General features: G+C 34.0%; 1 protein-coding gene and 1 long non-coding RNA gene across 2 annotated transcripts in view; one reads left to right on the top strand and one right to left on the bottom strand.

Moving 5' to 3' along the window:
* Nucleotides 1-1,227: 1,227 nt before the first annotated feature.
* Nucleotides 1,228-4,243, top strand: LOC140054635 (solute carrier family 45 member 3-like). Its single transcript, XM_072099703.1, has 4 exons — nucleotides 1,228-1,252; nucleotides 1,868-3,049; nucleotides 3,348-3,613; nucleotides 3,927-4,243. The coding sequence occupies exons 2-4, from the start codon at nucleotides 1,927-1,929 to the stop codon at nucleotides 4,140-4,142; spliced, it is 1,605 nt and encodes a 534-aa protein (XP_071955804.1). The 5' UTR covers nucleotides 1,228-1,252; nucleotides 1,868-1,926; the 3' UTR covers nucleotides 4,143-4,243.
* A 432-nt stretch (nucleotides 4,244-4,675) lies between these two features.
* LOC140055088 (uncharacterized) overlaps nucleotides 4,676-26,298 on the bottom strand; it is a 59,328-nt gene continuing 37,705 nt past the window's right edge. The window contains exons 3-5 of the long non-coding RNA XR_011846619.1: nucleotides 5,712-5,795; nucleotides 4,858-4,881; nucleotides 4,676-4,809 (exon numbers count right to left, since the gene is read on the bottom strand). This is a non-coding gene — a long non-coding RNA (uncharacterized lncRNA). The remainder of the gene's footprint in view (nucleotides 4,810-4,857; nucleotides 4,882-5,711; nucleotides 5,796-26,298) is intronic.

Genomic DNA, 26,298 nt, shown 5'->3' with positions numbered 1-26,298 from the left:
GTTAATATGAATAATATAACTAGTAGGTCTATGAACTTGCGTCCAGACACAGAACTGTGACATTACTATCATAAATGTTGAAACCACTTATAAAACCTTTTTAAAAAATATATATAATTGTGTTAGGAGAAGGCTAATAAACAAATAGATAATGTACAAACCTTTTTCTGGATTAATTAATGGAGCAGGCGTTCCTAATAATCTGCTGCTGCTACCTAGACTGATTGTTCACCTTCTGACGATAATTGATTGGACCCCCCCCCCCCCCCCCCCACGGCATCTGATAACCAAAAAAAAAATTTACCAGGACTGTTTCAATGATTTAATATCTGACGACGTATTATTATAACATTGGCCTAGATTGACAGTCAAAAGAAAGTCATTGTAAATACCTCCCTTTATGTTGACAGAGCCAAAATAAAGTTTTGACCATTATCGAATGATTATTTGACAGTGACTTATTATAATACCGGCCTGGTTGACAGCAAAAACGAAGTTATTATTTATTGAACAAGATTTTACAGATTTCCGTCTACATCTCAATAATACTGTATTATCAGCAAAGGCTTTCATAGACTTTCTTCTCCCAGACGTTTTTTGGGTCCAGCAGCTACCTATAAATTATAGTCGAGTTTCCAAATTCGCAAAACTGTCAGCCTTAAATACTAAAGCTACCGCTATGAAACAGCTTATTAATGAATGTGTCCTCCTGGGACATAGCTGGCTAGAGCCGCGGCGCGAAAAACAATCCATGTTTTGTAAAAGTAAAAAGGTCTTATTTGATGATTTTCATTCTGTTCAATCTCAATCGTACACTAAAGGGAAAGGGTGTTAACAAAGAATATATAATCATGATGATTATATTCTTTGGTGTTAATTAAGTGCTGTTTTGAAAACGGGAGGTAATTAATATCCACCATACAACAAGCAGTTTCGTATATTACTTTCTGCCGCGCGCGGCGCCCAACACTGAGGTCAGTCAAGCATGAAATTTATCTTTTTGTCTTGAATGTTTACATTATACCAAAGAAAAAAACATGTTTCGGTATGCATTAATGATGTGTCAAATCTGCGAAACTGTCTTAAAAGGCCTAGTGGCCTAGTAATACTTTTATTTTAGCAATTATGTTTATACAGTTATAATAGACCTATACTAATTGGAAACCTTGTTAGACTGTAAGATCTAACAAAAGGCTTGTGCTTAGAGTTAAGTTAGCCCATCATTGCATTAGGAACATGAGTTGTAGTCAAGGTGAGGTCAGGAGGATAGCCTGAAAATCCTGCCTAGTTAGTCGCCACGCAGACTGCTCCCTGTAGGCCTAGCTTTATACATACAGTATAATATACAAAGTCATAAAAAATCATATCGATATACACACCCCAGAACAACCCAGTTGCAAATTGCTCGCCAAACCCCCTCATCGATACAAACTGAAGCTCAGTGGATGAGGTTTATTTGTAGAGAAAGTGTAATAAATCCTTGACCAAATATTTAACTATAAAATAGTTTATCGGCAGCATTGTGTTAGCTTGTAATTCACAGTTTGATTTGATAATGTTTATCATAGATTATTAATACAAATATTAAATATTTGATTAAGGATTTAGAAAATGGTTCAAAGTATAACACACTGCAATACTGAGGCCAAAGACATCCTTTTTGTTTCAGTTTTCACTGTTCAATAGCTTTGTCAATTGTTTCAACTTCCTCTTTCCTTTTGGACCAATCAATTTCTGTATTCTGTATTCTCATTATGTTTACATGGACATAACATCCACAAAATTTCATCCTGCATTTGAGGTATATTTCCCCCATTTTTTTAAAACTACAATTAAAAGGTAATAAATCTATTTTTTTGTTCTCCAGGTAATAAAAAAGAATGGACAATACTGAAGATGGGTCACTTTGACTAGTTTTCTAGTACAATGACGGTTGACCTCAGATTTGGGTTAAGCTATTTGATATTTTTAAACTTAATAACATGCAGCCTAGAACTATGCACCTCAGCAGCCTTCAGTTACCTTCCACCAATGCTACTGGAGGCTGGCTTCTCAGAAAGTGGCATGAGTGTTGTTATGGCTATAGGACCACTCATTGCCCTGTTCTGTGTTCCAGTAATGGGCGTGATGAGCGACAAATGTACCTCAAGTTTCGGTAGACGAAAACCGTTCATCCTACTACTTTGTGCAATAACCTTATTATCACTTATATTTATTCCTAATGGAAATAAAATAGCGCATGGAATGACCCACATAATTCCAATATCCAAGCATTCTGCCGAGTTAAGCATAATGGCTTTATCCGTCATCCTGCTCGATTTCAGTTCACAAGCGTGCTACACGCCACTTGAGTCGTTGTTGTCGGACCCGTGTAAGACGGCAGCTCAATACAACCGAAGCTTTGCAATGTTCTCGTTAATGATGAGTCTAGGTGGATGTCTCGGTTATCTCATCACGTCAATCAACTGGATGGATAATTCGTTTGGCATTTACGTAGGAGATCAAGAACTCGCTGTTTTTGCTATTCTCGTGGTTATATTTATTATATCTATGCTTATTTCTATTTGTATAGCAATCGATCCGCCATTGGAAAATTTAAATACGAACTGTGTTACATCAGCAAATGAAAGGCAACAAGCACTTCTATCGATAGAAAATTCTACAAAAACTGCAGACAGCAATTTGGACATTTTACCGAATGATACTCACAAAACAGACGTGTTATCACCTGCAAATACTATACACAAATCTTTTTATGAACATTTAACATTAAATTCATGTTTTACCTTGCTACTGTTACCTCTAGTTAAAGTATTCAGATTTATAAAAACAATTTCTCAGACAATTACCAAGATAACCATTTTTGACACATATAATTCATATACCTCTATGCCTGTGAACTTTAAGAAGTTGTGGTATGCTGATCTATTTACCTGTATTGGCATCATGGGCTTCCGCCTGTACTTTACAGATTTTATGGGAGAATCTCTCTATCATGGCAACCCTGATGCTGCCAAGGAATCAGCTAATAATCATCTATATGAAGAAGGTAAAAAAAAACCTTTTTTCACGTTTCTGTTCTTGCACGGTTCCGGTCTGATGACAACAAATCAAAGCGAACATCAATGTTTTTTTATACTACACGTGGCTATATGGCAATTGTTAACGTATAGCCGTGTGACAACGAAACATTGACGTTCAATTTGATTTGCCGGTGCTGGACCGTAACCATGCCGGAATAGGCGTGAAAGACCCTTTACACTATTAACTTTGAATTAAAAACAAAATAATAATTAAACATTAAAAAATTAAAAACCAAAATTTAAAAAAAAAAACTTTTTTTTTAGGTATTCGTATGGGCAGTTGGGGTTTACTTCTCAACAGTGTGACTTCCATGATATTCTCGGCATCCCTGGAATATGTAATCAACATGTTTGGATCTAAAGCAGTTTATGTATTCGGTATGGCCATGTTTACAATGGCAACTTTCTTCATCTTATTCTTGGATAACATTGCTGTGGTTATTTTCTTAGCTTCGTTAACTGGATTTGGTAATGTTGTTGTTACTACTCTACCCTACACAGTTTTAACCATGTATCACGAACAGCCAGAGGTAAGCTCTTTGGTTTAATTACAAACACAATAGGTGATCCACTTAGTGCAAGTCACTTAAATAAAACTGGAAAGGGTATATTCAAAACAGAACACTCCTTGTACAAAAAGGAGTGTTTGATTTCAGCAACTCGTGACGAAAGATTTGACAGACCTATAAACCACTAAGAAATTGCGTTAGGAAACATGTTCCAACTTCTCTACATGCGCACAATGAATTCTCCAAATCGAAGCTCTCTAATGTCATATCAATCCAGACTACAGTTTAAAACCTTTAGTATGATATTCTCTTATTTCAATTTTTTTTTTCGTAGGTTTTTTTTCCCGATGTTGATACGTCGAAACTTTTAAATCGTAAAGGTACGGATATTGCCTTACTTGATGGAGCATATTTCCTTGCGGAAGTGGTTGCGTCATTTCTTTTCGGCGTCATTGTGGAATTGACAGGAACGACAACATCGTACATTGCTTGCTCTTTTATCTTCGGTGTCATCGGTTTGACTTTTGTATTCAATGTTAAATTTTCTTAAATTTATTTATCTTCTTTATTTATAATTGGCCAGACATTTGTCCTTGACACAAAGCTACTTTCAAAGTAGTTTTTGTATCCATGTGCAACATATATCAAATTATTACAATCCATATTTTTAAAAGATAATCTTTGCAGCGGTATTCTTTCTAAGCATTTAAATATTTACATTTATGTCATTAGATTTTGCTCTATATTTTATATTAAATTTTATATGATTTTATTTATGAATTTTTTATAGAATAGGTTAAGAAATAATATTTTTATAAATTTGTTTTATAAACTTTGTTAATAAAACTATTTATTATAATTTTAAAGTACAATTCCCTCTCCTGCATAAACCCATCTTTAGGTATAAGGCCATCTTCTGGTATAAGCCCATCTTCAGGTACAATCCCATCTTCTGATATAACCCCATCTTCTGGTATAAGCCCATCTTCTGGTATAATTCCATCTTCTGGTATAAGCCCATCTTCTGGTATAAGCCCATTTCAGGTATAAAATATAAGTCACACCATTTCCTTTTAATCCCACCTTTATATATGTTTCAGAATAGAAACAGTTTACCTATTCTATTATTTTATCAACTTTACACATCAATTCAGAAAAAAAATGTATTAATTTATTCATAGAGCTACATACCCCTGTACAATTCCTGGATCTGCCACCTAGCCTAGCACAGCCGGGCCGGGCCGGGCCTAGCCTAGCCTAGCTACTTCTATGGTCGTGTTCGTTTAAATCTAGCAATAAATGAAATAGACACAAAAGTACTTAACAAATTCACATATTAAAGGTAAAATGAGGTGGCATTCCCCCCCCCCTCCCCCCCCCAAAAAAATAGAAATAATTGCAGTCATTAATATATGATTGTGAAGAATTTGTTTTTACATCTTCAGTTTCAAAGCAAGATATCTAGAAAGACTTGCTATTGTACAGTTTTGCAGTTTTATTACAGTTTTTACAATTTTGTTACTTGTTACATTTGATTTGATAATGAGCTTTTGTTTGTGTGAAGAAAATTTTATATTAATTTTCAATTTTTTACTTTAGAAATTATATTATTGGACAATATTTTTTTTCATTTTCAGAGGCTTTAAGACAAGAAAGTGTGGTTTTCTAATATATATTATAAATTAACAGGCACAAAACAAATTGTGCGGTCACTTAATTAATTTATAAACGATTACTTTGATATCATAGATATTTATTATTTAAACATTAATTTTCTTTTCTTTAATATTTTGGACTTTGTTTCTAATTTTAACTTGGTTACTTATGTGTAGTATTTTTATACTGTAATCTGTTATTTATCTAAAATATAAATTATATTATTTATAGTTTTATAATATTTTTAATACCAATGAAAACATTTTTTCAAAGGTTGATATTTATCTAGAATATGGATGAATAACCTGTCCTTTTAATTTAGGATTTATTTTATTAATTTGATTTTTATCTTGGTACAGAGAATTGTTTGTTTGCTGTGTAAACATTTTGTAGATACTGCCATCAACGTCGTTCGTGTGCAATAACAATTTAATAATACAGAATATTCAATAAATGTCCATACCTATTGTGCTCCAACCTCCAACATGTATCTTGTGTTTTTTTCAACGCAATTTTACCCCATAACGAACATGTCACTGGATGTGGCCTACGGAAATAAAGATGTTTAAAGAGGCATGGGTTCCCGTTTGAATGGAATTATATGAACTAGGCCTAGCCCTAGGCCTACAGTTTTTTTTTTATCTATTTTTGAAAGATCATTCACTTTAATTCACAAATACACATTCACATCCAACAGCCAAAGGCAAATAACAGGATGCATTAAAAAATACAATATTTGTAAATATATATATATAGATTTTTTTTTTAAAGAACCAGAAGACGAAAAACAACGAACACAAACAAACATGGCAAAAGGGCAAAAATGTGTTACAAAAAAAGGTTAAAATAAAAGGTAAATGAATGATCGGTATTTACAGGGAAAGGGCAACAAGCAAATGACAACTGATGGTTAAACATTTAGTGAATTAAAAATAGTGCTACAATAATCGAAAGAAAATGTACAGATGAAATTTAGTTTTGCTATCTAATCCAAGGTTTTGCAGTGAAAAATGAAAAAAACAAGTTACACTTACTAACAATAGTATCTAAATATTTTTAGCGTTCCCCCCGTTTAAAATTCCCTGCCTACTAATTCTTTCCTTTTTCTTTCACTCAGATAGTCGTAAATGATTATTATGAACATGTCAGTTGGGACGGTGGTTTGATAGAAATGATAGATGCGATGATTTGATAATAAGTGAGTGAATTCATGCAAACGAATTATGAAAAATAAGCTGATTGAAATTGTACGCTATAAAAGCCAAATAGACAACAATAATCTTCACGTAAATGTTATAAAGGAAAATACTTTTACTCTAGTAAACTTTTCTCAGACTCCACCGGCTGCCCTCCCTCCTCACCGGGACCCCCACGCCTATTATATATGAAGTATAGGTTATCCATGGGGAAAAAATACATATTGTTTGAAGGTTTGCGGAGAATTTAGAATTCTCACTCATGAGGGTGATTGAAGTATATTGATCGAAACCTCGAAACTTTATGTCAACATAAAAAATAAATAATAATAGATAATATTTTTCTTTAGATGAATACTGCATAAAGGCTTACTCGATTTTCACTTGAAAAAACATACACGCGAGTACAGTATTCCACGTGTTATGGTAAACATTATGGTTCAAATGTATCTGTCGGCTAAATTGTGTATGCGTGTCCCTTGACAGAAATATCCGTGAACTTGCTAACGCGTCTGATCAAATTTGCATTAGATAAAATATTTGTAACGGACATCCATCCATAAGTCAAGGTTTTCAAAAACTTCCTACGGGTAAATACCTTGTGTTAGTTTTACTGAAGAGTTATAATAATTAATAATTTAATAAAAACATTTTGATCTTCTTCTTCAGACTAATCTAAGTGCGGAAGTTATACGATGAAAAGTGACTTGAATTAGTCTGGTGTAGTATTAACCAACAGTCAAGGTGAAAATATAATGTTTGTTTACTTTTAAATGTATTTTTAAATTAACAAAAATATTATGATCTTATTCAGACTAATCTCAGTGTGAAGGTTTACAGTGTGTTAGATTAGTCTATACCAACAGTCGCGCCATTAACCAATTTGTTTAAATTTTAAATAGTATAAATTAGCAAAATAATGAACAATTACACAGCAAAAGCATTACAATTTCATTTATTGCAGATTTAAACTTAAATATAGCAAAGGTGTTTTAAATGTTTTTTAAATATTTTGTATGTAAATTGTGATTGTCTTTTTTGTTATTTACGTTTGTGATTTTCATGTATTATGTATACATTTCTTTCTTTCCTTTCTTGGGGGTGTTTTTGAATAAATACAATTTAAATAAGATCAAATCAAATACTTCTTCTGACGTCATACAGAAGACCGATGGTGTCCAGATCTATTATTAAAATATGAATCATTTTTATTATAATTCCGTAAAAATTCCCAGAAAAGTCTAATCCAAAAATTGATATAGAATGCCCTAGTGTGTAGTAAATGTAAATTTATGGGAAACTATGATTATTTCCGCCGTTAGTTGTGAGTACTTGGGATTTAGAAAATCAAACTAAAATTGTAATTACAACAACCCACATTCTCTCAATCAACGCAAGATCATCATTGTTGCGTTTCGATTGCGTCATTATCTTACGGCTTTGCGTCAAAGTTTCCATTTGTATCGCGCACACGCCTAACCTACTTTACTCGAATACAGCATCCCTTCGCGAATAAGCACCAAGTTGAATTCTCAAAAGTCTACCTGTAATTGCTACTATATCTTGACAGGTGTTCACCCACGTTGGTTTACATTTTACATTTCTCTATACTAGAAATAGCATTTCTCATAAACCTATAGAGATTTTATGGTGACATTATCCATTTATTTTCTGTAAGTTCTCCAATCCCCTCAATCCAGGGCCCTAAAGGTTATGTAGGTACTTGGGCGTTATGAATAATCAAAACAAGTTCTGCGTCATCAACACTTAATATGGTTAAACGTCCGTCGGCCGTTTACCGCAGGTAACGGTAAATGGCCGACGGACGACACAACCGCAGACATGACGTTTCCTCGGAAGAAGAGACAACGAAAACAAGAAGACACACACACAGTTGACGTCACATAAGTAGGCCTACAGATGAAACGTCACACAAGCACGACGCTTCCTCAGCAGAAGAAGAGACAACGAAGACAAGAAGACACACACACAGTTGACGTCACATAAGTAGGCCTACAGATGAAACGTCACACAAGCACGACGCTTCCTCAGAAGAAGAGACAAGAAGACACACACACACACACACAGTTGACGTCACATAAGTAGGCCTACAGATGAAACGTCACGCAGACACGACGCTTCCTCGGAAGAAGAGACAACGAAGACAAGAAGACACACACATAATTGACGTCACATAAGTAGGCCTACAGATGAAACGTCACACAAGCACGACGCTTCCTCAGAAGAAGAGACAACGAAGACAAGAAGACACACACAGTTGACGTCACATAAGTAGGCCTACAGATGAAACGTCACACAGACACGACGCTTCCTCAGAAGAGACAAGAAGACACACACACAATTGACGTCACATAAGTAGGCCTACAGATGAAACGTCACACCCAGGCACGACGCTTCCTCGGAAGAAGAGACAACGAAGACAAGAAAACACACACACACAGTTGACGTCACATAAGTAGGCCTACAGATGAAACGTCACACGTACGTGCTCCCATGCCAGCCGCGTAATCCAATAATACTTCCCAAGGGTTGTTTGTGATACTCTTGCATATTAAAATAAACATTATCCTTGGTTTTATAATATCATTTTAGCATGTCATCATGTATCTCGTCTTCTTCAACTATTGTTTCCTTTTCAATTACCGGTATTTATTCTGAAATGAACTGTTAGAAGTTTAACAATAGGAAACGTTCTGGCAAACGTTTTAACATGACGGCCCAGGGAACACTTCTATTAAGGGGTACTTTGTTGGTCCCAAAGGTGTCCTCTAGGGGTTCTACCTATATTATTACAACCCGTTCAGCATAGCTTCAAGTGGTTTAGTTCTGTATGGTTTGATAATCGAGTGTGACTGTGAGTGAGATTACAAGAATATTCAGCGCTCAATTACCACGGACTTCCCAATCTCCCAGTGTAAGTGCATGTCTTCATGGATGTCAGGAAAGAAACCTCTGAAGTGCTGGTGAACCATCCTTTTCGATGACAATGAAATGTCGTTTTAAATGACTGCACGGTTCGTCCTGGGAACTAAAATCTCCTTTGGTGTAGGCCTACAACAAGCAATTTGTTGTTTCCGTCAATGAAGAGTCTATTTGTTTTAAATAATCCCTCTCTTTTACTTTAGTCTGATTAAATTAATCAATCAATGATTTGGATCAGGCCAGATATTGATTAAAATTATAATCCTGCTTCGCGAGTAGTAGGCCAACCGTAAACTGCGTAATTTGCGATAGACCATTGTTATAATATAAGTGCGTTCATGATTTGTTGGGGTAACTACTCAATACAATTTACTAATATAATATATTGTGGCCGGAATCATTTAATGAAAAGTTATCTACTATAAAAGGGAGATATATCTAAGGGGATTAAACAAGATTATTCGTTAATGATCCTCATTACTACTAGTCATATTATTGATAAACAAGATTAACGTTAAGCCAACGAGTGGGCAAGATCACCATTGCACAATATACTATAAATTAAATAGCCTAAACATGTCGTTTTCGTTTGTCGGAAGGAGGCGCAAACATGATCGTGCCCAACTAAATACTTTTCACTATCTATACTACCGGTCTACACTATCAAACTTTATGTGACAAAAAACAAATGTAATGTGACCAAATATAGACATGATGATGTAACATCACTACCATATTTAGGAATATCACTACCATATTTTGGAATATCACTACCATATTTGGGCACATCACACTTTTCGTCAAACTAGTTTGATAGTGTAGACAGACTTTTATAAACTAAACATAGAATTATGATTCCTTTAAAATAATATGTAAATTAAACATGATTTAACTAAATCTGAAATAATCCCTGTATTATTGAACAGAACCTTGATTCATTTTGATGAAGTAATAATAACATTGCATAAAATGCGCATTCTCAATGAACAAATAAAAAGGAAATGATATTCATCTTCAAATAAAAAAATAAACAAATTCTTTCTTTGGTAAATTTTATGATACTCTTTTCATTTTTTACAATATCGTATCGTGAATAAAGTATTCTCCTGTCACCATCACTAACACTATCATCATAATCATCAATATTATCATTGCCATCATGCATTATCATCCTTCTTAAAGCTTGGTTCCCACTAGGACGCACGTAAGGACGGGAGTGGTTCGACCAATCCATCGGGATGGATTATTCGAACTGTCGCTTGTCATTGGACAACACGCTTGCGTTGATTCTACTTCATTGTGTTTCTTTAGAGGAACCAAGGCTTGGTTCCCACTGAAGCGTGGTTCCCACTAGAACGCAACGCAGCGACGTATTGACGCAAAGTGGGAACCGACGACGCAATAGTGCTGCAAACATTGCAGGTTTGATTTCACGCAGGCGGGGGCAAACACAATTAGTAGAAGGGCATTTTCTTACGTTGCGTAGATTGCGGTTACGTTGCGTCGCTAGTGGGAATTAAGCTTAATAGGGCGCACGCAATGACGGAAGTGCAACGCAATTAATTTAACCAATCTTAAGAAATCGATTATCTGTATAACTGTCGATTGGCCAACTCACGTTACGCTTACATCTTTACGTTACGTCCAGGGGAACAAAGCTTCCCGTTCTTATCAAGATGTTAAAGTACCACAGTGTAATAGCGACCAGTCCGTTTTAACGGAATATGCAGGCCTAAGTACATCAAGGTAATCTATTTTACATACTTGTACATAATGAGTGGTTACACAACGGAACTTTCATTTAAAATCAAAGACACGTAATTCCCACAATGAAAATTAAATGAATGACAACAACTATTGTGAAATGTTCTGCAAACACCGCGGGAGTACAGCGATGATTGACAATGACTGTAAAAAGATGTTCACTCGATGTATTATTATTATGAATATAATAATAATATAGTTATTAAAATACCAGACAATTGAATGGGAATGATGCTAAAACGGACTTGACAATAATTGGACGATGAAAACGATCCTGTACTATCTAAACAGATGCTAAATAAAGAATTAACGTTGTCTGAAAACTATGATAATAGTCAATTAATTGAATGATTGGAGTCAAGCCACTGTCTAGAAAAATGAGAACAAAAATAGAATATTAATAGTGGGTGTTCTATCTCAATTTGCGTTTTCAAGAATATCATCAGCATAAATGTAAACAAGGCCATATACATGGCTGCAGTCACATGCGCAAATTTGAGTTAGTGTTTACCGACCGACCGACCGACATAGTGAGCTGTAGAGTCGCGTTTGCACGTGACTCAAAAAACAAACACACCTAGGCCTAGTAATATATAATAATGCATTTTAACTAAATTTACAACAATTTTAATTCAAGTTTTGAACGTAGAAATATTCAATTTAGTATTTGTTATTATTATTTTTGTTAAGGGATATTTAGTACTATCTAAAAAATGAAGAAGGAGGTATACTATCAGCAAAACGTCTATAGACGGACGGTGGTTGTTTCTTTTTAAGATTTTCCAGATGATTTGACATAAATATTGGTTGAAAAGGGGATTTTTTAGCAGGACGCATGCATCATTGGACATGTACAATGATGGCTACAAGATTCTAAATGAAGGAGTACTATCAGCAGATCGTCCGATATGGACTGATAGTGGTTGCTTCTTTTTAAGATTTTCCAAATGATTTGAAACATGAAGATGACAAAATGAAGATTTTTAGCGGGATGCAGGAATCCTTGGTCATGTACGATGATTGCTACACGATTCTAAAGTACGGAAGTATACCATCAGCAAAATGTCTTATGAACGGATGGTGGTTGCTTCATTTACAGATTTTCAAAATGGATTTGAAACCTCAAGATTGGTAGAACGAAGATTTTAAGCTAGACAAAAGAATCCTTTGACATGTACTATGATGATGGCTACACGATCCTAAAGTACGGAAGTATACCATCATCAAAACGTCTTATGAACGGATGGTGGTTGCTTCATTTACAGATTTTCAAAATGGATTTGAAACCTCAAGATTGGTAGAAGGAAGATTTTAAGCTAGACAAAAGAATCCTTTGACATGTACTATGATGATGGCTACACGATCCTAAAGTACGGAAGTATACCATCATCAAAACGTCTTATATAGATGGATGGTGGTTGTTTCTTCTTAAGATTTTCTAAATGGGAATTAAAAAATTGAAGATTGGTAGAAAGGACATTTTTTAGCGGGACACAGGAATCCTTGGATATGTACTATGATGATGGCTACAAGATACTAAAGGAAGGAGGAGTACCATCAGCAGAACGTCTGATATGGACGAGTGGTGGTTGAAAAAAGATTTTCCAAATGTATTTCAAGCATAGAGATTTGCATAGAAAAGAGGTTTCTTTTTAGCATAATGCAGGATTTGAAGACGCGTTGCTGCTGATGGTTCAATATTTTAAAAGGGGAAGTGTGATCAACAGGAATCCTGATAAATTATGAACGTATGATGGTTACGTCTTTCTACAAAGGATTGAAGAAAGATTATTGAGAACTGTCAAACGCAAAATTCATATACTGCTGTCAAATGTAAAGTAAATCGTTGAACCTTGTTTCAGTTGTATCAACCTCTTTTCTTGTCAAATCACGTTTATTATGTCTCTCCTTGCTAATCGCCAACGGCTATCAAACATTACGTTATAGCAATACGATACAGTAACCATAATCTACACTTTTCTTTGAAATTTGAAAAAAAAATCAATACTTTTTTTTTATTCTCAAGGCTATCTTTCTACGATGTTAAGCTATATAGGTTATTTATATATTTTAATAACATTTTGTCAATAATTGTCTGAAAGTTGCGGCCAGTAAATTAAGATTAATTTCGTAATAAAACTGCAGTATTGGAAATGTAGGTGATTTCAACGTATTATTCTTACAACATTTACTGTCTAAGATTTACTCAATGACCCTTAACACACAGACAATAAAATGACGTAAACAAACCCAAAAATCAAAAGATTGAACTATGTTCACCTATAATTCCCTGATTGGATTTTCATCAATGTCATGTTGTGTAGCCTATTGGGGGCTTCTTAACCTCTGTCTATACTATCACACTTTATGTTTAAAAAAAACAATGTGATGTGTCCATATATGGACACGATGATGTCATATCACTACCATATTTGGATTATCACTACCATATTTGGGCATATCACTACCATATTTGTGTATATCACTACCATATTTGGGCATATCACTACCATATTTGTGTATATCACTACCATATTTGGGCATATCACTACCATATTTGTGTATATCACTACCATATTTGGGCATATCACTACCATATTTGTGTATATCACTACCATATTTGGGCATATCACTACCATATTTGGGCATATCACTACCATATTTGTGTATATCACTACCATATTTGGGCATATCACTACCATATTTGTGTATATCACTACCATATTTGGGCATATCACTACCATATTTGTGTATATCACTACCATATTTGGGCATATCACTACCATATTTGTGTATATCACTACCATATTTGGGCATATCACTACCATATTTGTGTATATCACTACCATATTTGGGCATATCACTACCATATTTGGGCATATCACTACCATATTTGTGTATATCACTACCATATTTGGGCATATCACTACCATATTTGTGTATATCACTACCATATTTGGGCATATCACTACCATATTTGTGTATATCACTACCATATTTGGGCATATCACTACCATATTTGTGTATATCACTACTATATTTGGGCATATCACTACCATATTTGTGTATATCACTACCATATTTGGGCACATCACACTTTTTTTGTCAAACTAGTTTGATAGTGTAGAAAGAGCTTAAGAAAGTTTTGTTATGAACTTTTAAATATATATTGTCCCCCTGAAAGAAAAATAAACAAATGTTTTTGTTGAATATTCCATTTTAATATCATATAATAACTATTCACTTGGACTAAAAATTGGATCGAAAGTTTGTTATGAACTTATAAATATATATTGTCCCCCTGAAAAAAAAATGTTTTTGTTGAATATTCTATTTTTAATATCATATAATAATTATTCGTTTGGACCAAAAATTGGATCGGGAAAAAAATGATTTACCTGAAAACTAATTTAAAGTAAAACAATTGTCAAATTGACTGGAAGTCAATGGGTTTTTGGTTGAATTTAACCATTTATTTAGTCTTTTTATAAAATTTTTTCTACGGAGGTGATAAACTTTATTAAACTGCGAAATTGCATATTTAGAGCATTTTTTCCTTAATCACAATGTTTTTTGGGGATAATATATCTTTAAATAATTTCACATACACAGATCGATATCATTTTATTCCGATTTATGTTTCCGAAGTTGTAGATAGTTTCAATTATGAACGTGTTTACATTCTCAAATGTTACATTATACTCTAAAATGCCCATAATCAATGACTTACTCAATTCAAAATGCAAGAGGAAAAGAATATTTATATTTGCCTAATTTCACTGCATGTCTGGATGATATTTAATGCTTATTACTGTAAATCGTTTTTAACTCTCTTGCTACAGTACCCCCGTCCCCTTACCAACTTCACCTTAAAAAATGAAATTGTAAGCTAAAGTTTGTGCGTGTAACATTCTTGTCTCTATCTAATTTTAATATAATGCCACAAATCGTAATTATTCTTTAAAGAGACATTTCTTATATAAAGTAAGGTTTGCGGTATACCATGTGTTTCCAAAAAAAGGAAATAAAGTACAGTTTAGAATATCTCCACGTTTTGGTATATTATTCGTCTACTTAACTTTACCCCAGAAGACATGTAGTTAGCATAGGCCCAATGACCGAAATATCGAGACATTCTCAACTTTATTATTTCCTTTTTTGGACTCACACATTGCATGGTGTACTATACCATAACCTCTAATTTAGTGTCCACTTTAAGCTCTGTCTACACTATCAAAATTTATGTGGAAAAAAAATTGATGTGCCCATGTCATATCACTACCATATATGAGCATATCACTACCATATTTGGGCACATCACACTTTCTTTTTTTGTCAAACTAGTTTGATAGTGTAGACATTTGAGACGTCCCTTTCCATTCAAATAATGGGAGAAATTATATTTTACATATTTATATGTTATAATATAATGACGTTATTTCATTTACTTTCATAATATATACGACATTTACTATTACTGTATTTTGTATTATTGAATTTACACTTCTGTGACTTAGTACGTTTGTAAAAACGAACAATCCCTCATTGATGTTCGTGAAGATAATTGAAATTCGGACATTATGACACTTTAGTGAAGTGAATAAACTCTTTTATTTAGAATCAGTTTACCAATATCTAGTCCTCATGTACTCGGAACTGGGACGTTTTCTGCATTACAACTCGAAATCAAGTACAAATATGACTTCGCTTTCTATAAGATATCCATGTGTTGATCGTAAAAGAGTGGTATTCAATCCGAAATGCATTTTAAAAACTCGAACAAAGCCGGAGGCTGCGAAATGCTATCTTGATATAGATGAAGAAAATCGTAATAATGTATAAATAACAACATTTGTACGGTTTTTTTATTCCTATCTGTTCGCTTATTTGCCGTCAGTATGGCGTACCGCTATCGGATACACCATTATGTTTATCAATACAAATTATGGAAATGACGTCAGAATAAAATATATTTGAAAACATATTTTTAAAGAAAGATATCCATCCATTCAAAGTCATGATGCAAACAAATGTCCTTCTTTGATATAAGCAAATACAATGCGTTAACACTTTCTCGGATTTCAAAAGTTCGATAAAAACTTCTAGAAATTTTAAGAGGATTGCAACAAACATGTAATTATGCTTGTCAAATTGTTGAATCTACAAACAGTTTAATAGGTCTACTTGGAATTTAAAATACAAAAAAAAGTATGACGGAAATAGGTCCTATATTATGAAAGTAATGAAACAACGTCATTATAATGTATTCTATTATTAGAAATCCATAACTTTATAATGAAATCGTGTTTTTATTCTCTTGTCAATCATAACTGTATGATTACAATTCAGATTGCTATAAGATAATATACTAAAACTTACTATTTAAGCCATAAAAAAACGCCGAATTCTACGAATTTTATTATTAGATGTAAAATAACTTTATAATGGAATTGTCTTACGTTCGCTTGTCAATCACCAATCGTATGGTTATCAGAAGTCGTGTAAGACAATCTAATAATGTTATCTGCAGTTCGGTAACGAATACAAGGTACATGTAATAACGAAAACAATAAAACGTTATTACAAAGAGATTTCGACATCACCCAGTAGAATCAGAATAACACATGTTACAAATCAAATTCGTTTTATTGCTTTTACAAAATATGGATTTTAATAAGCTCGTAAGATTTTTGCAAATGCCATCTATTACGCTACGTTACGTCTCAATCCGTTGACTGATTTATATTAATTTTTTGACTTTAATTTGATACTTTGCAACTCACGAGAGAGTAAAATGATGGTACTACAAATGTTATATGAATATAATTATGTAATTTAAGTTGATCAATGTATTAAGCCTTCTAAGATGTCACTAATGTAGCAGCATCAAGTAAAACATGTAAATGTTTTATGGATAAACAATAATTATCAATGTTTTTATTGTTTTAAATAAACTCAACGTAATAAAACACAAATAATTCCACTATAATGATGTTAGTTATGTTCATAAAAAGGAACATTTTGGCATACATGGCGTGTCATAACTATACACTGGAGAAAAATCAAATCACCCGCTAAAGAAATGACTAGACGAGACTCAAGTGTTAATATTGGCAGTTATCATCAATCTTTAAATAAAACAAAAATGATATCGAATTTTTACACCCGAAGTGTGTCAACTTGAAAATACAAACACTTCGTCGTGAATATACTCACTATATCTGACAATGTCGACGATGAAACGCCGCATATAATCTACGTGACGATCGGTGCAAAAGACAATATTAAATCCATTACTTTTTACATAATTTTGAACTGGAATTATTTAGCTCTATACTGATTGCAGATGGAAGTGTCTTGCTATAACTTCCCAATCAATTGTTCTTTAATTAAATATAAGTTTTATTATTGTTATCTTAAGCTATGTCTAAACTTTATATGACAAACAAAAAAAATGTATGCCGATGTCATATCACTGCCATATTTAGGCATATCACTACCATATTTAGACACATCACACTTTTTTTTGATAATGTAGGCAGAGCTTAAGTAATGTTCATAAATTCAAGATAATGAACGACGCCACCATGGAATATGAACTCAAACAGGGTTCACTGTGACAATGTGTTCTCATTCAATGGTTCTTTTATTTGGATTTATGTATACGATACATTTACATTTTAATTTTATTGAATAAAATGTAAGGCTTTCACACATACAATAACGTGTCTCATTCATTTGATGCTTAGTGGGTTCATTCCAATAAACCTGCGGGATTAATAAAGGTAGGGTCTATACCCGAGGTGTCGACTACAATAATTAGTCTATGTTGTCAGTCGACGTAAGTTCACTCTGATGATTTCCTGTAGCTTGCTGACTGCGTCAAACAAATTTAGCCTTGTCTGCCGGCGAATGTAAACCCTGCCGATGTCGTTCCCCCGCTGGGGCTACATGTCTGAAGATGAGTTTGGTGTTTCTGCATAACAACGAACTTTATCCGAATCTTTGGAGTTCATCGCCATCGTGTTTTGTAACAGAAATATTAGTTTTATGTCAACGAAGAGTTTTTTAAAAACTTTTTTCTCATTTATCTTTATGACATACTGAAAATATTAACACTATTAAATTATGAATGACAAACAAGACCCATGCGGGAACCGAGGTTCACATGCTTTCTTTGAAAAAAAAACTATAATTTTACTACAATAAAAAGAAACATAAAGGAGCTGGAAAATCACATAATTGCTTTTAGAGCATGGAACACAAACAAGACTCATGCGGAGACCGAGGTTCACATCCTTCGTACGAAACAAAAGAGAGAAATAGGTTCTAAGTAATCTGATTTCGTAAAACAAATTAATATCGTAAAATCAATTACATACATCTTACAGATTCCAATTTCCCCTGATAGGCCTATACATTTTGTTACAGAACTCATATCAGACATTTTATGTTATTCTCCCTTGTCTCATTACGATGCCTTATGACCCAGAAACCATCACAAACAAACTCCTCATCCCTTTAAAGATGTATTGTCCCCCAGAAACATGAAAAATGAAGATTAATTAAATCAGACTTTGAATATGTTATTTTGTAGTTTTAATCAAGTTAATCACTTCAATAGAAAAAAAACGAAAAAAATCATGTTTTCACATATAAAATGACAAAATAAATGGTAAAATTCAACCAAAAAAACATTTTTTGTCGATCAAATTTTTTGTCAAAGTGGATTACTATTATGTTACATAAAAATGGAATATTAAAAAGAAAAATTTGTAAGAATTATTTTTCAGGACAATACATCTTTAAGCTTTTATTGTATTTCAAATCTTAAAGATTGTCCCTTGAAACACAAAAAAAATGAAAAAAAAATATTCGAAAGATTTCAAACCACGAGTATGCATTATGCATGATGCTAATTAGGATTTTTAACAAAAAAAAACGTCCATATTTCGGTTAAATTATTTTTGTTTCAACTAATTTTTGGTGAAAGTTAATAACTATTATGATACTTCAAAATGACCCACTTTTTTTCGAAATAAAAAAATTATTTTTTTTGGGAATTAGTCAAAGGGACAATACATCTTTAAATATTGCTTAGGCTAAAATTACCGCAGAAAAATTTAATTATAAAATACAATTAGTTTCAAGGTATTTATGAATATTCTGCCAATTGTTGTCGTAATATGCACCAGGGAGATTTACATCTCCCTGAATATACAGTCAATAAACATTAGTAAAACATATAATGATTGCAAAACGTTGACTTTAATACCGTCATTTATTTAGTAATTATAACTCTTATATTAGAACTGTTATATTAGAACAGATATGTATGTATAACGTATGTCCCCGGTGGTAATAAGTATAGATAGAATGAATTATGTGCAATTACAATGTTTTAATGGAAATTGTAGAATCTTATTTTGAGAGGAATAAATCATAACTATGAGGTTTGATTGTGTGCCAATTTGCCATAATACTCGGCGTCCGAGGAAGATGTCGCAAGGTGACACCCCGAAAACACCACCATTTTCCTCAGTTCCCATTTTGGATAGATAGCAAATGGTAGGACCTAGAGCTCTGTCTACACTATCAAACTTCATGTGACAACAAAATGTGATGTGCCCACATATGGACATGATGATGTCATATCACTACCATATTATTTGTGCATATCACTACTACCATATCTGGGCATATCACTACCATATTTTGGCATATCACTACCCTGTTTGGCCATATCACTACCATGTTTGGCCATCACTACCCTGTTTGGCCATATCACTACCATGTTTGGCCATATCACTACCCTATTTGGGCATATCACTACCCTATTTGGGCATATCACTACCCTATTTGGGCATATCACTACCCTATTTGGGCATATCACTACCCTATTTGGGCATATCACTACCCTATTTGGCCATATCACTACCCTATTTGGGCATATCACTACCCTATTTGGGCGTATCACTACCCTATTTGGGCATATCACTACCCTATTTGGGCATATCACTACCCTATTTGGGCATATCATTACCCTATTTGGGCATATCACTACCCTATTTAAGAAGATCATACTTTTTTAGACAAAGCCTTAATGAGAATACAATAATTGAACGATAATTAGAATAACTACTGCGAATAATAAAATAAATAATTATTGGAATTTTGTTTATTGCTGGAGTCATCTATTTTATTTTTTTAAAAGGTACTTTCAAAGTAACCTGAGAACTTTCAGATAATAAAAGTTATTTTATTGCATTTAAAATAAAGTGAATTAAACTATTAATGCAATTATCGTGTAATTGTCTACAATATTTAATAGTTTTATACTGACGGTGTAAATACATATTCACCCATATTAGTAATAATATTAACGACAAATGAGTGGAACAATATCATTAGAATTAGTCTGAAATGTTTTACCTAATTGAGAGTCAAGTAACTAAATCCAGGCTTTGCACTTTATTAAGACGCATAATATAAAGACATATCATGGTCTATTATAAACGAACATCTCAAAATCTAGTTTAAGCGCATTTTACGTCCTCATGTGATATACTGTATTATAATTGCATAGGCTCAATTTTATTGCGTTGTAAGATACATATATCTTTTTTAACAGCGACATGATCGTAAATTAGATATTGTTTAGTATAGCTTTCTCTAAGAGAAAGATTTTTATTCATTATAATATACTGATATTATTTAAAACTATACAAACAAAATTAATGCAGGCGTAATACGCCCTCTTGCGCATGGATCTTTTCGCGGAAAAAAGCAAGCAGCATAATTATTGACACGCGACCGATTATCGGTACTGTATCTAGATTCTCCTCCAGTATCATAGGAACATTCCGTAATACAGATTCATGTAATGACAGTATCATAGACCATAACACAACCATTAACCTAATCAGGGAGTTGTAATTAGTATAATTACAACTCCCTGATCAAACCTTTCCATGATACATGCTGGCACCACCATGTGATACACATAATGGTGTATTACAACTCCCTGATTATACTGTGTCGCGTGTAGCGAATTTATGTAAGCCATTTTGTGACGTGAGTATAGTATGGTGTCAGGTAATATCATTTAAACATAATTGTTATAATTATATATAATTAGGCTTCTTAGAGATTATGAATGAGGGTATAAACGGAGGGGAAATTAATGGCTATAATAAAAAATTAAAATTATTATTAAATATTATTGTCATTACTATCAGGGAAGTAGCTCTGCACTCGTCCCTGTTATTACAATTACTATTATATTGCGTTTAAAAATTAAAATTTGAAATGAAATAAATAATACATATCGACACTGACAATGTAGTTGACCAAAGAAATAGCAAAACTCTTTTAAAAATTCGTTAAAAAAACACGGTCATGACAGCACCCCATAATCAATATATTGAGTAGGGTGATAGGCCTACATTGAATCACTGGAATCTTGCTATTAATAAGCCAAATCATTGAGAAATTAGTTAATGGGCTGGTACTCTTCCTAAATAACGAGTACGAAAAACATTCCTTATTTTTCACTTTTACTATAATACTGTATTACGGTAGTTCAACGCACTCTGAACGAAATGTGTTACCTTTTGGTATTTATAATTCCAAAGGGAAGCATATTTACTATTTAAACCTCTGAACACAGGCTTGATCTTAGCGGAGGTAAAACAGAATTTGGGCGACTTTAATATTATCCATCAATTAAAATTCCTTACTATAAATCAATCAGAATGATAAAACTACAAAAGCAATAGGATGTCTTGACAAAACTGACGTGTACTTTTTTTATTTTTAGGTCAATAATAATATGCTATTTATAAATGATATACGTTTGTTTCCCGTGGTTGTAAACGGTAAAGTTTCTCACAATTCCATGTTTATAGGCCTAGTATAAACAAATGACTGGAGTATCAATCTAGAACTTGCGTAATTTTAAAAACATAAATACATACAAAATTTGTTATCAAACTTTATCAAGTTTTTGTAATTAAATCATTGCCAATGATAATAGGCCTACTAATCCTCGATAATAATTTTGCAACTGTTAAAAAGATCAAGATACACAAAATGACGTTTACGTGCACGTAATTTTTGGCATTATAATGTACGTGCACGTAAACGTTACTTTGTGTACCTTGATCTTTCTAACAGTTGCACAATTATCGAGGATGGAATACTGCATTAGATAGTACCCAGTTGTGGAATACCGAAGGGCCTAGCATTATTTTCAGCATTTCAACGTACTACTGTATTATAGTGTCTTTTGACAGTATCACTGAATTAAATGAATAAAGGTGTTTTACGCATTGCAGTAATTAGGACGCCTAAACACTGTATGTCCATATATAAAAAGATAAGTACGCTACAATGACAAATTAAGATGCTGTTTACATGTAAAGTCATTTAGATATTATAGGTCATTTTAACAGGTTCGCCCACTCATTGTTTAGGCCTATATTCTTCACAATGATTTGCATTTTAATGAAAATTAAACCAATTCAATTGGTAGCAGGTGTGAGTGAATAAATAATTAAAATTAATTCAAAATAAATATAGTATAACCTATAGGTGTCACAAAGGTGTTGGCAACTCTGGGATCAAAACTCTAGTTTCTCATGAATGATTATAGGTTCAAAAATATGAATCAAATTACATTGTGTAAACGATTTATTACTATAAGTATTAATTTTAGGCGCGTTCCTCCAAGTGACGCTATAGGTAGCATCAATAGTGAATTTAATACAGAAGGTGATGATACATTCACAGGGGGAGAAGCACGGCAGCAAGAAGCACAAGATAATAAACATCATGGTTAGATTAGACACGTCACACAAGACGCTCTAAACATGACACACGTGGGCCACCTCACCGACTGTATCAGGCATACAAGGAAAGATACCTCCCTGGGCTTACTAACATAGGCTCTTACAAGTAAACATTGTTTTGACTATCACAGCGTACGTGCATCGTTGTTAAAAATTATAAAAATGATCACCTATAATTCGTCAATGTGACGAATTAAATTATTTAGTAATAATATCTAAGCATCGAAACCCCTTATAAGCTATATTTAATTTATATATTTAAATAGTAGGCCTACAACCCCTCCTTTGAATCATCCCCTATTTTACTGCATCATTTTCATGTTTTAGCAATATAAGTGTTATCATAGGGTTTAGACACGGTATTGATATTCAACAGAATAGTTATCGTTATGGAGTTTTTTTTAACAAAATATTTTGTCCTTATCTAAAGATAAATACTTTTTCTATTGTTGTTGATATTTCACATATTGAATTTAATTACGTAATACTAATAGAGTCACCCTTCGATTAAAATCGTTGTTGAAATAACCAAGATTCCGCATATGGCACGCCACGGTCAAATCATGAAAAACATGTTGCTTATTGCTCAAGTAAATTGTTTTTATGCTCGAATGCATCAAAGGAATGACATTAACTAAATGAATAATGCTGTAATCTGTTGATTAATATCAAGGTGTTTTGAATATTTTTAGTTTAGTAGTATTTTTACTCGGAATCTAGTATTAGGTATGCACTAGTAGTCCCCATGAAGGTGACACAGCACAGGTTGAAATGTTCACGTATTATGGTTTTGTAAATGTCACATTCCATGAAAGTATAAATTGAGGAAAAAAAAGAGACAAATAACAACAGATTATGTCAATCAAAATACTGTACGCTTGCTAGTGACAATATTCGTGGCAGCACCTATTTTATTTGTGGCAGATCTGGGGGTTAGGAGCACCAATTTTATTTGTGGTGGCAGATCTGGGGGGTAGCAGCACCTCTTTTATTTGTGGTGCCAGATCTGGGGGGGGGGGAAGAGGGGGTATCAGAACCTATTTTATTTGTGGTGGCAGATCTGGGGGTAGCAGCACCTATTTTATTTGTGGTGGCAGATCTGGGGAGGGGGGGGGGGAGGGGGGTATCAGAACCTATTTTATTTGTGGTGGCAGATCTGGGGGGTAGCAGCACCTATTTTATTTGTGGCAGATCTGGGGGTAGCAGCATCTATTTTATTTGTGGCAGATCTGGGTGGGGGGGGGGGGGGGGTAGTAGCATCTATTTTATTTGTGGCAGATCTGGGGGTAGCAGCATCTATTTTATTTGTGGCAGATCTGGGGGTGGGGGGAGGGGCGGTAGTAGCATCTATTTTTTTGTGGCAGATCTGGGGGTAGGAGCACCTATTTTATTCGTGGTGGCATATCTGGGGGGGGGGGGAGGGGGTATCAGAACCTATTTTATTTGTGGTGGCAGATCTGGGGGGGTAGCAGCATCTATTTTATTTGTGGCAGATCTGGGGGTTAGGAGCACCAATTTTATTTGTGGTGGCAGATCTGGGGGGTAGCAGCACCTCTTTTATTTGTGGTGGCAGATCTGGGGGGGGGGGGGAGGGGGGTATCAGAACCTATTTTATTTGTGGTGGCAGATCTGGGGGGTAGCAGCACCTATTTTATTTGTGGTGGCAGATCTGGGGGGAGGGGGGGTATCAGAACCTATTTTATTTGTGGTGGCAGATCTGGGGGGTAGCAGCACCTATTTTATTTGTGGCAGATCTGGGGGTAGCAGCATCTATTTTATTTGTGGCAGATCTGGGTGGGGGGGGGGGGTAGTAGCATCTATTTTATTTGTGGCAGATCTGGGGGTAGCAGCATCTATTTTATTTGTGGCAGATCTGGGGGTGGGGGAGGGGCGGTAGTAGCATCTATTTTTTTGTGGCAGATCTGGGGGTAGGAGCACCTATTTTATTTGTGGTAGCAGATCTGGAGGGTAGTAGCATCTATTTTATTTGTGGCAGATCTGGGGGTTAGGAGCACCAATTTTATTTGTGGTGGCAGATCTGGGGGGTAGCAGCACCTATTTTATTTGTGGTGGCAGATCTGGGGGGTAGCAGAACCTATTTTATTTGTGGTGGCAGATCTGGGGGGTAGCAGCACCTATTGTATTTGTGGTGGCAGATCTCGGGGGGTAGCAGCACCTATTTTATTTGTGGTGGCAGATCTGGGGGGTAGCAGAACCTATTTTATTTGTGGTGGCAGATCTGGGGGGTAGCAGCACCTATTTTATTTGTGGTGGCAGATCTGGGGGGTAGAAGCACCTATTTTATTTGTGGTGGCAGATCTGGGGGGAGCAGAACCTATTTTATTTGTGGTAGCAGATCTGGGGGTAACAGCACCTATTTTATTTGTGGCAGATCTGGGGGGTAGCAGCACCTATTTTATTACGGTAAGCGACGCACGCTTCATCGGTTTTATGAGAATATAAGTTTTATTTATTAATAATAAAAATACTTCTGTTGACAAATTCTTTATCTTAAATCTTGAATAGAGTGTGGCCTATCTCAATCATCATCTGTATATATTTGATAGATATCAACATTAATATCTGAACTTTATAATAAGACTGATATAAACAAACATCGGTTAGATTATACTATGAATTCAAAAGTAGCCGGCCTATAAGTTTTTTTTAGAAATAAATTCTAAAAATACAAGACAAAATCGAACAATTTAGGTTTTAAATCATTTTAGCCTAAATAATAAAAAAAAAACGTATCTAGGCCTGTTTAGTATCCATGGGCCGGATTTATCAAACTAAAATCGTCTTAAATGCCTTAAATTCTTGATAAAACCATGATTAAATTAGGGTGTAGAATATTATATCTCTTCCCTGGTATTCCCAATTATTTCAAACATTATACAACACCATCATAGGGTTAAAAAAAACCGGATTTTGGTTTGGACTTGAACAACAAAAAAATCCTATTTTGTTTACGTTGTTTTCCTTATATTAGCCCATGGGTATTTATACTTTATTTTGACCACTGCAATCATTTTACATACCAAAATATTTTACTGGACTATCAGAAGGACAAATTTATCTCCCACTGAGAAATCCAAATTCATTGACCAGTTTTCATAAGCTTATTTGAGTTCTCGTTCATCACCGTAAGATCTAGATATTTACTTGATGTCCTAATGTGACGTATCTATTAGCTAATTACACCGTACATTTGCGGCATGTTGTTAATGTAGGCCCTATGTGATGGTGAAGACAACGATGACATGATTGAACATGCCATGCTCACAACTTAACACAA

Source organism: Antedon mediterranea, chromosome 7, assembly GCF_964355755.1.
Source record: "Antedon mediterranea chromosome 7, ecAntMedi1.1, whole genome shotgun sequence".
Lineage (NCBI taxonomy): Eukaryota > Metazoa > Echinodermata > Crinoidea > Comatulida > Antedonidae > Antedon > Antedon mediterranea.
Note: the sequence above shows the minus strand (reverse complement) of the source record. Positions and strands in the feature narration are given on the sequence as shown.